At 35.1% G+C, this 15,867-nt stretch overlaps 1 protein-coding gene across 2 annotated transcripts in view; it reads left to right on the top strand.

The window, feature by feature from the left end:
* LOC139980011 (alpha-1,3-mannosyl-glycoprotein 4-beta-N-acetylglucosaminyltransferase A-like) overlaps positions 1-15,867 on the top strand; it is a 79,328-nt gene that overhangs the window by 49,073 nt on the left and 14,388 nt on the right. For both annotated transcript variants that reach the window (XR_011797425.1, XM_071991354.1), the window contains exons 4-5: positions 2,115-2,248; positions 5,919-5,965. Coding sequence is in view for 1 of the 2 variants with exons in the window: in XM_071991354.1 (XP_071847455.1) it covers positions 2,115-2,248; positions 5,919-5,965 (181 nt within the window). In the remaining variant the exon portion in view is untranslated. The remainder of the gene's footprint in view (positions 1-2,114; positions 2,249-5,918; positions 5,966-15,867) is intronic.

The following is a 15,867-nucleotide window of genomic DNA, read 5'->3' as shown; positions in this document are numbered from 1 at the left end:
TTGCAAGTGAAGTTTTTTCTTGTCGCTACAAAATGCAGACAGTAATGAAACGTGATACCTTGTTATCTTTTATCTGGATCTGAGATGTCCATCGCTGCTTTGCACACTGTGTTGTGGGTATTGACCGTAGCTGCATGTATTGACTGCACATTAGTGTCTAATTACCGACGGTAGCAAGCTGTGTGTGTATTTTCTGGGATCGATGGTGGTGTCTAACACTTCTGTTACACTTCATTCGAAACTTGGTCAGAATTACCGGCATCAGACGTTTCTTTGTGCGCGAGACTTCACTCCCTTTAAGCCATGTGTGTTACACAGTTAAAAGCTGGCTGCTACTGCAGGTTAAAGTATCGTTTGTATCACTTGTACCCCCAAGGCCAGCAGCCATGAGAGACCAACAATGACAGATCCATTAAAAAAAAAAAAAAATTACTAAAAAAGAAAGGATTATATAGTTTCCTCAAATAATCTTGACTTGCAATTAACTTTGCTGTTATATGGCCCCCAGGGGATGTTAGATTTGACACTTCCATTTAGATTACAAACTATATAGATATGTTTGTTTCTCTCATTTGCAATATATTTGTGTATATTGGACTGCTGTGTGCATATGTGTATATTTACTTAGGGGTACGTTAAACTGATATTCCGGGTGCTTGGAGATGATCTTGCATCTTCAGGTCACAGAACACATCCTCATAGCATTTTCTATGGCCAAGTTATTAATTTTTTCAAAACTGGTGATATTTTGTGAATGCATAATACTGGCAAGGGCCGGCAGGGTTAATAATGTCATCACAGCAATAAAGTTGAAAAGAATTTGTTTTTGTCTATATGATGTAACTCACTTATTCAAAGATGAAAATTAAATTTCAATGAAACAGTTGTGTTTTAATGACATTTTAATTATAGAGAACCTCCGAAGCTTAGCAAACATTCCTAATCTATCAGTTTCCAAGGAAAAGTCACCAAGAAGATAGACCAGTACAGCTTTTGAAGAACAAATTGACACAATGTCATCACCGACCAACCTGTCGTAATATACTCCTGGGAAGAATCAAAGGGTTTTCCAGTCAAAATAAGTTCCATTCAAAATAACCAAACCTTGATATAGGAACAATATATTGAGATGGAATTTTCAACTGATAGTGTGGACTATTTTGCTTTTCCATTTAATTGTGACATTGTCTACCACTAGAATAACCCATTATTAACTTCGCTTTCTTGTCTCCCCACAACCTCAGCACTCTCGTTACCGTGCCTACCGTACCATTTAATTTGTGACATTGTCTGCCACTAGATTATCCCATTATTTACTTCACTCCTCGCTTACCTGTCTCCCCACAACCTTAGCACTCTCGTAACCGTGCCTACCGTGCCATTTAATTTGTGACATTGTCTGCCGCTAGATTATCCCATTATTTACTTCACTCCTCGCTTACCTGTCTCCCCACAACCTCAGCACTCTCGTTACCGTGCCTACCGTGCCATTTAATTGTGACATTGTCTGCCACAAGAATATCCCATTATTTACTTCACTCCTCGCTTACCTGTCTCCCCACAACCTCAGCACTCTCGTTACCGTGCCTACCCTGCCATTTAATTGTGACATTGTCTGCCACTAGAATATCCCATTATTAACTTCCATTTAATTGTCACGTGTCTGCCACTAGAAAATCCTTTAAATATGCTTTGACGGCAGCAGATCTCAGTTTTTGCCATAATTGTGTTGTAATATCATATGGTGAAAAGATCTGCTTTTTCTCTACTTGCTGATGAGATGTGAGAAATGTTTGTAAAATATAGTCTCTATTGAAAAGTTAAGGCATGTAGTGTTAAGTCTGTCAAATGCTGTCCCACCCACAACACATGAATTAGGGCTTTGGCCCTATATGCAACCTAAATAGTTCATTGATTTCAGTTTGTCATTAATTAGCCATATTTTGGGTTCTTTTGTCCTCTGTTTTATTGTTTGTTTGTTTATTCTGAATTGACTCATCTCAGTGACATATGAGAGTCACATTTAAAATACACATGAACAGCAACAACAACAAACTAAATAATTACAAAAACCTTCCTTAATTCTTCTAGTTTTTCCTCTCTTTTCTTTGTAGTATCTGTGGTTCTTGGAGTTCCCACGATTAAGAGAATTGTGGAGTCGTATTTAATGGAAACATTACAGTCCATCATCCAGTCACTCTCGACAGAAGAGAAGTTGGATACTCTGGTGGTGGTATTCATTGCAGAGGTAAGTGCATATATGATTAAAGGAGGACTATCTGATCTGTGGTCGACCATCACAAGAGAAACAGCTGTCGTCAGTCTACGTTGCATTTCTGTACCACTTTAAATCCTTGAGAAACGACCCTTTGAACCTCAGAGTAATAATAATAATAATAATATTTGATATTTATATAGCCCTTTTACACCAGTGATAGGTCTCAAGGCACTTTACAGACGTTATATTACCCCTGATCAACAATAACCTGTCCCAGAGACAATCCCTCCAGTCGGCATCAGTTATATTCTGCGCCCTATGACAAGTTACCTCACAGGTACCCATTTAACCCCTGGGTGGAGAGAGGCAAGTGAGATAAAGCATCTCGCCCAAGGACACAACGTAATGAACTAGACGTTGATCGAACCAGCAATCCTTGGATCACAAGTCTGACTGCCTTAGCCAATTGGCCACCACCCTCTCAGAGGACTCGTCAATTAACCATGGTAGGAATTCTCAGTCTAACACAGAGACCACTTAGTCGATTCCACAAGATAATTAGAAAAACCCAACCAAATTAGTCATTAGTCAAGGACAAATGATTTTGAAATGTCATCCAAGGATGCTCTGTTGTTTATGTAAACTAATAGAAGAACATGTTTTAGTTGAGTAAATAGTGTTTCTAAAACAAAGAGATTAACACAGATATTAAGGTCTGCACTGGGGAACTGATGTCATCATTGAGTATAGCCATAAAAGGGCATTCCAGACATTGGGCATACATTAAAATAAATATCCATAAAACCCAAAATAGCTAGACAGAAACATTATTAGCACTCAAAATGTTCCTTTTTCTTTCACAAAAATATCAATAAATGACAGTTTGCCTAAAGTCATCCTAGGTTCGCTCCTGTTGAGTGATCCCAAACTGGATTATAGCATAAATTCTCTCAGTGAACTCTAATGACTTAAATTCTCTCAGTGAACTCCAGTGACTTTTCCACATTCCTTCACACTTTAGAATATGGCACAAAAACTTATATTTAATTTTGTGTTTACAATGTTGAATACAGGCTAAAGAGGTTTTTCTATCACTGGAGTTTGATAGCATCAAGAGGCATTTCTGCTCTCAGCTATATATACATTGTCCCTTCAAGATAACGTAAGATGTGATGGTGTTGTTGTCCCAAATTGTTTCTCTGCTTGTGCGGACCACAAGTTGTTCCTTAAAACTGATTGCAAATCTCCAATGCCCTTGTAGAGAACAGTGTACAAACATTAATGTCAGATCCCATTGGTTCAGACTACAGTTAAATTAAATCAGCCATGTAACAGATCTAGGTTTACAACTATAGCACTTACTATCCTAACATTTGGCCTTAATGCTTGACGTTTTGTTTTCGTTTTGTTTTCGTTTTCATCTAGTTTGTTTGCTATGTTGCTATTATTATCTACAACAGTACTCAATGGTGCTAATGCACAGAAATAACAACAACAATTTGAACAGTAATGAAGTGGAGGGAAATTAAAAATCCGAGGGACTTGTCCAAGAGGCTCACACCCTAAAAAACTGGAAAAAAAAGTCAAATCGGAAGTATATAGAAAAAAACAATGAACGGAGGAATTAAAGCGAAAGTAAAGGAAGCTAAAGAAAACTGAATCAAGTTAGCCTGGACTGTATACCTTTGAACAGTTGATTACAGCTGACTATCACTAACGACACATTCATGGTCAGATTTATTACCTGCCTAAAGGAAACTACCTGATCCCCCCTCGCATTCTCCCCTTTGGGGTGAGGCATAATTAGGGACTGCCTTGACTTAACTCTAGTCCAGATGATTTGTTAGCAACAGATCGGTGTTTGAACCAGTGGCAGAGCGTCCATATAGTCAGGGGGTTGAATGCCCCTCCCGACGGACTCAAATGGACTGCTGGCGCCCTTTTCAGCTTTTTACCACTTTTTACATATTCGCGATTATTTAATTTTTTTGATTGCGCTCTCATCTACCTATTGACATTTGTCACATTTTGTTGGCGATGACACCTATTTATTCTTTGTTTATCTTCAAATTAGCAAGGCCAGGAAAGGGTCAGTTTAGGCGATCTAGGAAGTATCTTTACTCAAAAAATTTTGTACGCTCCGCGCCGACCTGTGGTGGCGCTCCGCTTAGATAGTGTCGAAAGCGCCCCTACAGACCATTCCCGCCCCCCTTGACCAGTACCCCTAGCTTCGCCACTGGTTTGAACTGAACCTCCCCTACATCCTTGTGTCATGAGCTTCAAATTGCAGGGTCAGCTACACTTTACACTTCATTTCACTACGATTTACAGTACACTACACTTTACAGCACACTTTACAGTACATTTTTTAGTACACTTTACACTACACTTTACACTGCACACTAGACTTCAAACCACACTTCACTCTACACTACACTATATTTTACACTACAAATCACAACCTGAGCACTGGGTTTAGCAACCTACATTGGGATCTACAGAAAAACAGGGCATAATTAAGAAACACCTTGTTTGGTGATGCATAAATACCCAGCCGATTCACATGCTGGTACACAATACTATTGTACTGTAATATAATATACTTATATATAACAATGTAATTGCTATCAAGATATTCCATTGTACCATGTAATACTATGCAACAATATTATTGTGGATGTTTTGTGTTATATTATTATGATACAATGTTATCAAGTATGATACTGTGTGAGTGGGTGAAAGACCTGCACCCTTAGTTGACGCTAGTTCCAATGCATATAAGTTAGCAACTGGTTTTGGAAGGGATTAGGTGAGAATAACATACTGTAAATAGAAGTAAGCTATGCTGAACTGCATGTCAAACTCAACAGTAAATCTGTATACAGAAATAGTGGAAGCAATCACACATTTAACAAAAGAAAGGATCTTCATTTAGAAATTAAATGCACCCTGAATATTGATTTTTGAAGTAGCTTTGACACCATACATGTATTTATATACAACATTAAAATACATAGTCAACATGAATAAAGTTGTTAGCAAACACATTCATCTGCCACTTGAGATGTTGAAAGGACCTCTGAGTGGTTCTTCTTTGTTTCATATCCCTAGTAATGATTAAGTCCCTCCCTTCCACTCTGTGAATAAGATGAATATGGTGGTAGGGGAAGGGAGATGAAGTAACAGTAGTTAGATGGTTAAAGTGGTATTATGTGTTGTGAGGGATTTCAATGCACAAAACAGTGGACTGACATATGTGACATTGAAGAGAGTTTAATTGTATATCTAAACTCAGTCAGTGTTTCTGCCCTGTAAGCAAGAGGACAGTAAAAATTGTATGGAACAATAGGATTATGTTGTTGCTCACAACCCCCCCCCCCCCACTCCCCCCAAAAAAGGTGAAAAATTGTAAATAAAATAAAATAGTAAAACACTTGAACTATAACATCATACCCTTAGTATCCTCTGATACACTCAAGAAGAACAATGTGTACCACTAACAAGAGTCTAAATTTTCTTTACAGAAATTCGGAAGCCCAGTTTTCGTTTTGTTCATTAAATTTCCTCCCGTGCGAATATGAAATCTGTGTCACGTTGAAATCATTATCGTTTTCCGTACGAACAGCTAATTGACTTTCCCTGACGATACATTTCAATCATAATAATCAGGTCACACATGTTTTTTTGTTTTCTCTTACAGACTGACCTTGAGTATGTGAAGGGAGAAGCAGACAGAATCCAGAAACAGTGAGTACTTCAAAAGTTGATATCCTGATCCAGGAGTTTGGATCATGTATTAGTACATGCTTGATAGCAGCTGCTGGTTGGTACTCAAGCTTGCATTATACACGACTGTACATGATAGTCGTGATCTTTGCAGGTTTGGACCTTTATATTAGATATGTACATCCACGCTAAATTGCGTAACGGTCAACCAAATTTGAGGAAATCAGATACGAAAGTTACCAAAATTTGTAACCATACCTCCAAAAGTGTTAAAGCTTGAAAGAACTTCATACGTGATATATACAGTATATATATATATATATATATATATATATATATATATATTTATATATATATATATATATATATAAATACACACACATATAGCAGGCGCAAATTGGTGCAATAGTCTAGCTGTCAATAAAAATCAAAGCTTGACAATAAATCCTATGTTCAAACACTTTTGTATTTCGTTCGATCACTATCGAAGGGAAAATGGCTAACTTTTCCACCGTTTTGCTCTTTTTTGCCTTTGTCGAAATGAAACTACTTGACCTGCAAGCTTTGAGGTATTATAGAGATACTTCCTTTTTCTATGGGAGGAGGTCAGATTGTTAAATGCCCTAGTTACCTTCCTCATTGTTAAATGCCTTAGTTACCTTCCTCATTGTTACCACTTTTATTGTTATGGGCCATGAGTTTTTAACTGTCAATAAAAGCATCCATGTGGAGTATTCCTAACTGTGTCAAAGCGGATTGTGTTAAATGATTAGATTCTCAATACCAAAAGTGACATGAGTGCTGTGGTGTGTTACAAAGCTGACTTTTATGTCATGTAGCCCCATAGCTCTGACAAAATACTGTAACCATGGCAATGGGTCATGCCTTGTGGTAGTAAGCAACTTTTATTTGATCCTTTGGTATGTAACTGAGCTTTAATGTCAATCATTTCGGTCCATTCAATCTTAAGCGTTTCTTTCTCTTTCATTAATCGCGAAGCAAATTCATAGACTCGCTGATCAACGTTGCTTAATTTGTAGAGAGGGAGTACTGCACTTTTGAGACTGTGCATATTGTTTATTAGTATTATTAAAGTGTTCTCAAACTGTGTCTGTAACAGAGGTCTACCTTGGGTAATCCTTTCATATCTTAATCTGTTTGTTTTATCACAATTAACAAACAAATCAGATAATAAGGATGTATACATGCATCGCAATTTAAGGAAGTACTCAAAGAATCCTTTGTAGGTTTGTCTAGTAGTTCACCTGCTCTAAACCACAAATATATAAACATTATATAAACATTAACAAAACATAAACTTGACAATAATTGTTACCCATGTGAAGGATACTACTTGTGCTGTAGCCAGTGACATCGACAAGGGGGCTGGGAGCCTCCCCCCTCCCAAGTTTTGTGCCCACCCTGGTTCCCTTTTCTTACTTTCCGGGTAGAACAAAATAATAGTCAAATGCACACTAATACCCACAGTGTAAGTAAGACAAATCGTTGTTACATATTACATTATGTGATTGCATTTCTTCATTACAATACTAGTGTAAATCCACACTATCTGGTACATGCATTAACTAGTGCAGTCACTCATGGATACATGTATCCAAAATGCTTTGTTTTTCCTAACTTGGTATAATGAACTGACCAGTACTTAATCTAATTACTTGATGCCTGTGCAACAAGAGCTCCTCATGAAGCTATCTATGCCTTTTATTGAATTAGTTTATAGTTGTGGTCAGAAATTACAGAGTTTTTTTTAAAAGGTACTTTTCCATTTGTTGTAGGCTGACACTGAATGAGAGAGTTGAAAATCTTTTTATTCTCCTTGTTTTTCTTAGCGGAAAGATATTGCATAAGTGCATGTCTGCCACGGCCAGCTGCTTTAACCGTAGTAATATGAGACCCTTCTTCCCCCTATAAAAAAAGTGAAATTTTTAGTAAAAAATGCTAGCTTTTTCTGCATCTTTAGGTCAAATAAAACCACATCATCATGGAATTTTGAATGATGGAGATTTTTAATTTTTTTCTTCAAATTTGGTGGTACTTTGTTGAATGCATCTGGCAAAAGCAAAGTGAAATGATGTTGTCATGACAATTTAGCTTAAAATGTTTTTTTGTTTTTCCTTCCTAAATTTTAATTCACTCACTCACAGAGGAAATAATATTTCAACAAAATAAAAATGACAGAAAGTTGTATTTTGATAAAATTGTAAAATACAGGGAACAAGTCATTCCTTCTCCAATTTATGTCATTTGACTTTGAAGTTCATCTTTGAAGAGCTCATGTGCTTGAAACAGTGCAGAGAAAGTTTTCGTGAGTCTGTCGTGTTCCTTGTTGCAGCTGACCTCAGCTATTAAAGTCTCAGTACGTGTTTGCTGATGAATTTCGGAAAAAACAAACTTCCAAAGTATATCCAATGTTTCTCATTCTAAATGCACTCTGACCAGATGAGTTTAATGGAGAAAAGCTGGCGCAATCGAAAGTAAAAGGAAATTTATTTTCTGTTGTCCTTTATGGCACGAACTATTTACAGTAAAATCACTGCGACCGCCCATGTCAGCATATTGAGAGAAAGATACAAGAGCAGAGACCTTAGAAGACAGGCTAGCCACGAAAGTAAAGTAAGCCTAGGCCTAACGGTCGTAAACAAAAAGAGAGATTTGATTCATGTCGCATGATCTGTTGGGCGGGGCTTGCAAATTTTGATAGAAGTTTGTAGAATCTACGGACTAGTTAATAAATCTGGCAAATTTTTATTCAGCTCAACATTTTTAATGACAGATAACTCCATAAAAATAGTGAAAATTGATATGAAAATTGCATAGAACGGTGTCACTTTCACTGAACTTTTAGTGCTGGGAAGGTCGAAGTTTAAATTTGACAAACACGTATCTAGACAGCTTAGAGCACAGTTTAAGTGTCATTATGGATTGAAACAGTCCTTCACCTTGCTCCTGACCTTGGTAGGAAATACTTCAGGATGTTACAGGTTTTGCGGTGTGGAATGTTTTTTAATCATCCATTGTAGCAACCAAAGAATGGTCTAGTCGTAGCTATATACAACATACAATATGAGGAAAACCCCCAGACTATTTAAGCAGAATAAGCAGTATGTTAGATTGTGATGATGACACCCCCCCTCCCCCCCCATAACAAAAATATTGGTAGAGACATGTACAACAGAAACATGATATCAGTTTGTTGTTCCATACATTTCAGTCACAGCTAATAATAAGAAGGAAGAAGTCTTTAAGTAAGCGAATAGCTATATTCCTTTACTGTTGCTTCCTATTACAAAATATGAAAACATCAGATAGCAATGATAACTTGATCTTTCTATTGATAGGTTGAACTTAACTAATTCTGTTCATTGTTTGACCAGACACTTTACCCGGTTGCTATGGACAACTCTCATTGATTTCCAAAATAGTTACTTCTAAAGTTTGAAGTTTTGATTTTGCTTTCAAAGGATTCATTTTTTCTGAGTGATTTAGTTCACTCCTCTCTTACCTGTCTCCGGTCTACGAATGCACTTTCCACAATGATCTAAATTGAACCTACTTCCTGGTAACATTTTAGCACTGCCCCCTCACTTCCACATCTGAGACTTACACATATTTTATACGAATATATGAATGAAGTAAACACATTAGATTACCAGAACAATAGTAGTATCAACAACAGAAACAACACAACAATAAAGAGTGATAAGAAAAATGAAACAATGTTAACAATCCAGAATAATACCAACAAGTAATAACAATAGCATCACAAATGTAATTAACATTCAGTCATTACAAGAACAATAATTCAAACACCAATAGTACTTAACAGTAGTACTGTACCATCATCAGTAGTACTACGACTTCTACGATTCCAACAAAGAGTAGTTCATTCTGTTGTGAATTTTAAACATATAAAACTAGAGTTGAAAAATAAGAATAGTACTGTACTATAGTAGTAACAGCACAATAATAACAGTTGGACTTCTGTCTACAACTTCAACAAAGAAAAGTTCATTCTGTTGTGAATTTTAAACATATAAGCATATAAAGTAGAGTTGGAAAATTAATTGCCAAAGCAGAAAATGATTTTCAAAAGGTGGATGGTTTTCTAGGACATGTCCAAGGTCCTTTACACTACTCTCTTACAAACTTCATCGATTTTATTTTATCGACTCGAGGAAACATGGTCGAGAAAATACTTTGTTTTATTGCTGGAATTGATTGCCTTTGCCTATCGTCGTTCATCAGAAGACGTTCGGTTTAATCTGACTTGGTGACCATTCAGCATAAAATGTTGAATATGAATTTGTGAGCTGCGAGAGGGAATTAAGTCCCCCCCCCCCACCCTTTAGAGGAGGTTGATTTGTCAATTATGTATTTAGCCATAAAAGCAATATAGATGACATTGCCAAGTGGGAAAAATTCAATTACTGTCTGATTTTCTCTTGGATGTAATGCGTCATTTTATAAATAAGAACAAGGCTGTGCAGGTAATGATGCCACGAGGAAGAAATCAGTCGTCAATTATTCCGAAATGGAATTTAAAGAAAGGAACGTTTCAATCATAAGGTGTGGATGGGTGGCACTTTACAAATTTACGTTCACTTCATTGAGATATCATTGGAGGGTAGGAAGATTTATAATTATGATGTTAAAGGAAAATTTCAAACATTTATCAAATATTTGATGGGATAGTATCATTGATGTACAGTATTAACACTGCATGATCATGCTTTGAAGTAAAACTGCACAATTTATCCTTTCGTGTTATTCTGATCTAACAACCACTGGAAAGTAAAAAGTAAGTAGAATAAATCGAAAACTCAAATAAATTCAAAAATAATTTCAATAAATAAATTAAAATTATGATGAAGAGAAGAAACCTTATAACAGGGGGAACAAAATAAAAAATTCCAGTCTACAGGTTACCCTTGATCTTTTAGTTTGATGACAAATTTTAAGCTTTTTCTCCTAGCAAAATATTTTTTTATGAATTGAAAATGGTGTTTAGCCACCTGCTCTTCAACCAAGTCCACACCCTTCCCCTTCCACTCATCACTTCTATCTCCATATCATGCCATTCCTTCTATTCAGTCATATTCTTCACTCTCGTTTGCTGAATACCATGAGCTACTTTCAGGATTTTAAAAAAAACAAATTTATGGCATTTTCTGATCTGGTTTTGTGCAATCTGTTTTAGTGGATTCATTTTCTAAGTTTGATGGCAAAAATTTAATTAGAAATCTCAGAAAAGGGGTAATATTTTATTTTATTACAGCTCCAGTGATTAATATCGATATTCTATAAAGCAGTATATAATTAATACCTTTAATCAAATGATCACAAGTTTCAATGTTGTAGTATGTAGCATTTATTCAATATTTTTTTTCTGTTTCACACAGATATGTTTTAAAACATGGAAGATTTATTAAGAAGGTTTAGGAGTCTAGTGGTTTCTATCTTCTATACAAAATGAGCCACAACAACATATTAAATTTAAAGTTGCGGGGGGGGGGGGGGGGCACCATAGCCTCCAGGTGTTATTCAGACATAACATGTGGTATTTCTTTAGTAGGACTGACCCTTGATGCTGGCAATTGTGCATTTATTGAAGAATATCCATAAAATTCTTGACACTAGTGGCTCTGTTGTTGTTGTTGCTGCTATTTCTGTTTCAGGCATTTGGGTAAGCTCACATTGGCTGTCAGTGGGTTTGTGTTAGTGTATAACTGAGCTGGATATAACTATATACAACATGTACAAACATTCTGATCACTTAGGCTTGTCAGTGTGTGTGGGTGTTTGGTTGTGTATAACTAATCTGGATATATAACTGGATCAGGATCTGGATATATAACAGAGAGTGTTAGCTCAGTGGTTAACGCCGATGCCTTTCAATCATAAGGTCCTGAGTTTGAGTCACTCCAAGATTAATGTATGTCGTCCAGTTACAGAGTTGTTAACAATTCATAATCATGGACTTTAAATATGAATCTAAGAGACTGACTTCGGTCAGCTTGCGGCTTTGATAAGCCAATGATGGCTTCTTAGCGAGTTCCTGCTTGCAGGAGGATCTAAGATACATACATACATAACTATATCCAACATGTACAAACTCATTCTGATCACATCAGCTGTCAATGTGTGTGTGTAAATGTCTAGTCTGGATATAACTGTGTACAACATGTACAAACTCATTCTGATATAGAAAAGGAAGTTTCACAATGCTCTCTTTTGGTGCTGAAATTGTTTAAAATATGGGACGAAAGCTATGGCTACATTTCAATTGGAACACACTGACAGTTGCCACTCTAACTGGCAAACATCAAATAAAGCAGTGTTATTAAAGTTAACATTTCACAAACAATGGGGTAACTATTGGCAAACCACATTCAGGCAGATATTCCAAAGAAACTCGTGTTTAAATCAATCACTTGTTTTAAGCTATTTGAACAAACTGAATGAGGAAAGGATGCAAGTGAAATCAATATGACCAGATGTCATCATTTAAAACACTTTAATACCTATTTAAACTTGTGACAGCCAAGGGCAGAGAATTGAATTTGCATAATCACTGTTGTTGTGGGATGTATGGCCCAATTTGATCCTGTTGTCTTTGTGCATGAATCATTGGTGGTTCATTCCACTAAAACATCTCCACCTCAGGGAATTGAAAATTATCTAAATCTAGAAGCAGTAATAGCATCAGCAATGAAGTAGACTGCTATATAATGTGCAGACTATAACATAGACTGCTATATAATGTGCAGATTATAACATAGACTGCTATATAATGTGCAGACTATAACATAGACTGATATATAATGTGCAGACTATAACATAGACTGCTATATAATGTGCAGATTATAACATAGACTGATATATAATGTGCAGACTATCACATAGACTGCTATAAAATGTGCAGATATTATAACATAGACTGCTATAAAATGTGCAGATTATAACATAGACTGCTATATAATGTGCAGATTATAACATAGACTGCTATATAATGTGCAGACTATAACATAGACTGATATATAATGTGCAGACTATAACATAGACTGCTATATAATGTGCAGATTATAACATAGACTGCTATATAATGTGCAGACTATCACATAGACTGCTATAAAATGTGCAGATATTATAACATAGACTGCTATAAAATGTGCAGATTATAACATAGACTGCTATATAATGTGCAGATTATAACATAGACTGCTATATAATGTGCAGATTATAACATAGACTGCTATATAATGTGCAGACTATCACATAGACTGCTATAAAATGTGCAGATATTATAACATAGACTGCTATAAAATGTGCAGATTATAACATAGACTGCTATATAATGTGCAGATTATAACATAGACTGCTATATAATGTGCAGATTATAACATAGACTGCTGTATAATGTGCAGATTATAACATAGACTGCTATATATTGTGCAGATATTATAACATAGACTGCTATAAAATGTGCAGATTATAACATAGACTGCTATATAATGTGCAGACTGTAACATAGACTGCTATATAATGTGCAGACTATAACATTGACTGACATATAATGTGCAGATTATAACATAGACTGCTATATAATGTGCAGACTATTACATAGACTGCTATATAATGTGCAGACTATAACATAGACTGCTATATAATGTGCAGATTATAACATAGACTGCTATAAAATGTGCAGATTATAACATAGACTGCTATATAATGTGCAGATTATTACATAGACTGCTATATAATGTGCAGATTATAACATAGACTGCTATATAATGTACAGATTACAACATAGACTGCTATATAATGTGCAGACTATTACATAGACTGCTATATAATGTGCAGATTGTAATATAGACTGCTATAAAATGTGCAGATTATAACATAGACTGCTATAAAATGTGCAGATTATAACATAGACTGCTATATAATGTGCAGATTATAACATAGACTGCTATAAAATGTGCAGATTATAACATAGACTGCTATAATGTGCAGATTATAACATAGACTGCTATATAATGTGCAGATTATAACATAGACTGCTATAAAATATGCAGATTATAACATAGACTGCTATATAATGTGCAGATTATAACATAGACTGCTATAATGTGCAGACTATAACATAGAATGCTATATAATGTGCAGATTATAACATAGACTGCTATAATGTGCAGATTATAACATAGACTGCTATATAATGTGCAGATTATAACATAGACTGCTATAATGTGCAGACTATAACATAGACTGATATATAATGTGCAGATTATAACATAGACTGCTATAATGTGCAGACTATAACATAGAATGCTATATAATGTGCAGATTATAATATAGACTGCTATATAATGTGCAGATTATAACATAGAATTCTATATAATGTGCAGATTATAACATAGACTGCTATAATGTGCAGATTATAACATAGACTGCTATATAATGTGCAGATTATAACATAGACTGCTGTATAAAGTGCAGATTATAACATAGACTGCTATATATTGTGCAGATATTATAACATAGACTGCTATAAAATGTGCAGATTATAACATAGACTGCTATATAATGTGCAGACTGTAACATTGACTGCTATATAATGTGCAGACTATAACATTGACTGACATATAATGTGCAGATTATAACAGACTGCTATATAATGTGCAGACTATTACATAGACTGCTATATAATGTGCAGACTATAACATAGACTGCTATATAATGTGCAGATTATAACATAGACTGCTATAAAATGTGCAGATTATAACATAGACTGATATATAATGTGCAGACTATCACATAGACTGCTATAAAATGTGCAGATATTATAACATAGACTGCTATAAAATGTGCAGATTATAACATAGACTGCTATATAATGTGCAGACTATTACATAGACTGCTATATAATGTGCAGACTATAACATAGACTGATATATAATGTGCAGACTATAACATAGACTGCTATATAATGTGCAGATTATAACATAGACTGATATATAATGTGCAGACTATCACATAGACTGCTATAAAATGTGCAGATATTATAACATAGACTGCTATAAAATGTGCAGATTATAACATAGACTGCTATATAATGTGCAGATTATAACATAGACTGCTATATAATGTGCAGATTATAACATAGACTGCTGTATAAAGTGCAGATTATAACATAGACTGCTATATATTGTGCAGATATTATAACATAGACTGCTATAAAATGTGCAGATTATAACATAGACTGCTATATAATGTGCAGACTATAACATAGACTGCTATATAATGTGCAGACTATAACATTGACTGACATATAATGTGCAGATTATAACATAGACTGCTATATAATGTGCAGACTATTACATAGACTGCTATATAATGTGCAGACTATAACATAGACTGCTATATAATGTGCAGATTATAACATAGACTGCTATAAAATGTGCAGATTATAACATAGACTGCTATATAATGTGCAGATTATTACATAGTCTGCTATATAATGTGCAGATTATAACATAGACTGCTATATAATGTACAGATTACAGCATAGACTGCTATATAATGTGCAGACTATTACATAGACTGCTATATAATGTGCAGATTGTAATATAGACTGCTATAAAATGTGCAGATTATAACATAGACTGCTATAAAATGTGCAGATTATAACATAGACTGCTATATAATGTGCAGATTATAACATAGACTGCTATAAAATGTGCAGATTATAACATAGACTGCTATAATGTGCAGATTATAACATAGACTGCTATATAATGTGCAGATTATAACATAGACTGCTATAAAATGTGCAGATTATAACATAGACTGCTATATAATGTGCAGATTATAACATAGACTGCTATAATGTGCAGACTATA

This window comes from Apostichopus japonicus, chromosome 14 (assembly GCF_037975245.1).
Source record: "Apostichopus japonicus isolate 1M-3 chromosome 14, ASM3797524v1, whole genome shotgun sequence".
NCBI classification, from domain to species: Eukaryota; Metazoa; Echinodermata; class Holothuroidea; order Aspidochirotida; family Stichopodidae; genus Apostichopus; species Apostichopus japonicus.
This window is presented reverse-complemented; position numbering and strand designations above follow the sequence as displayed.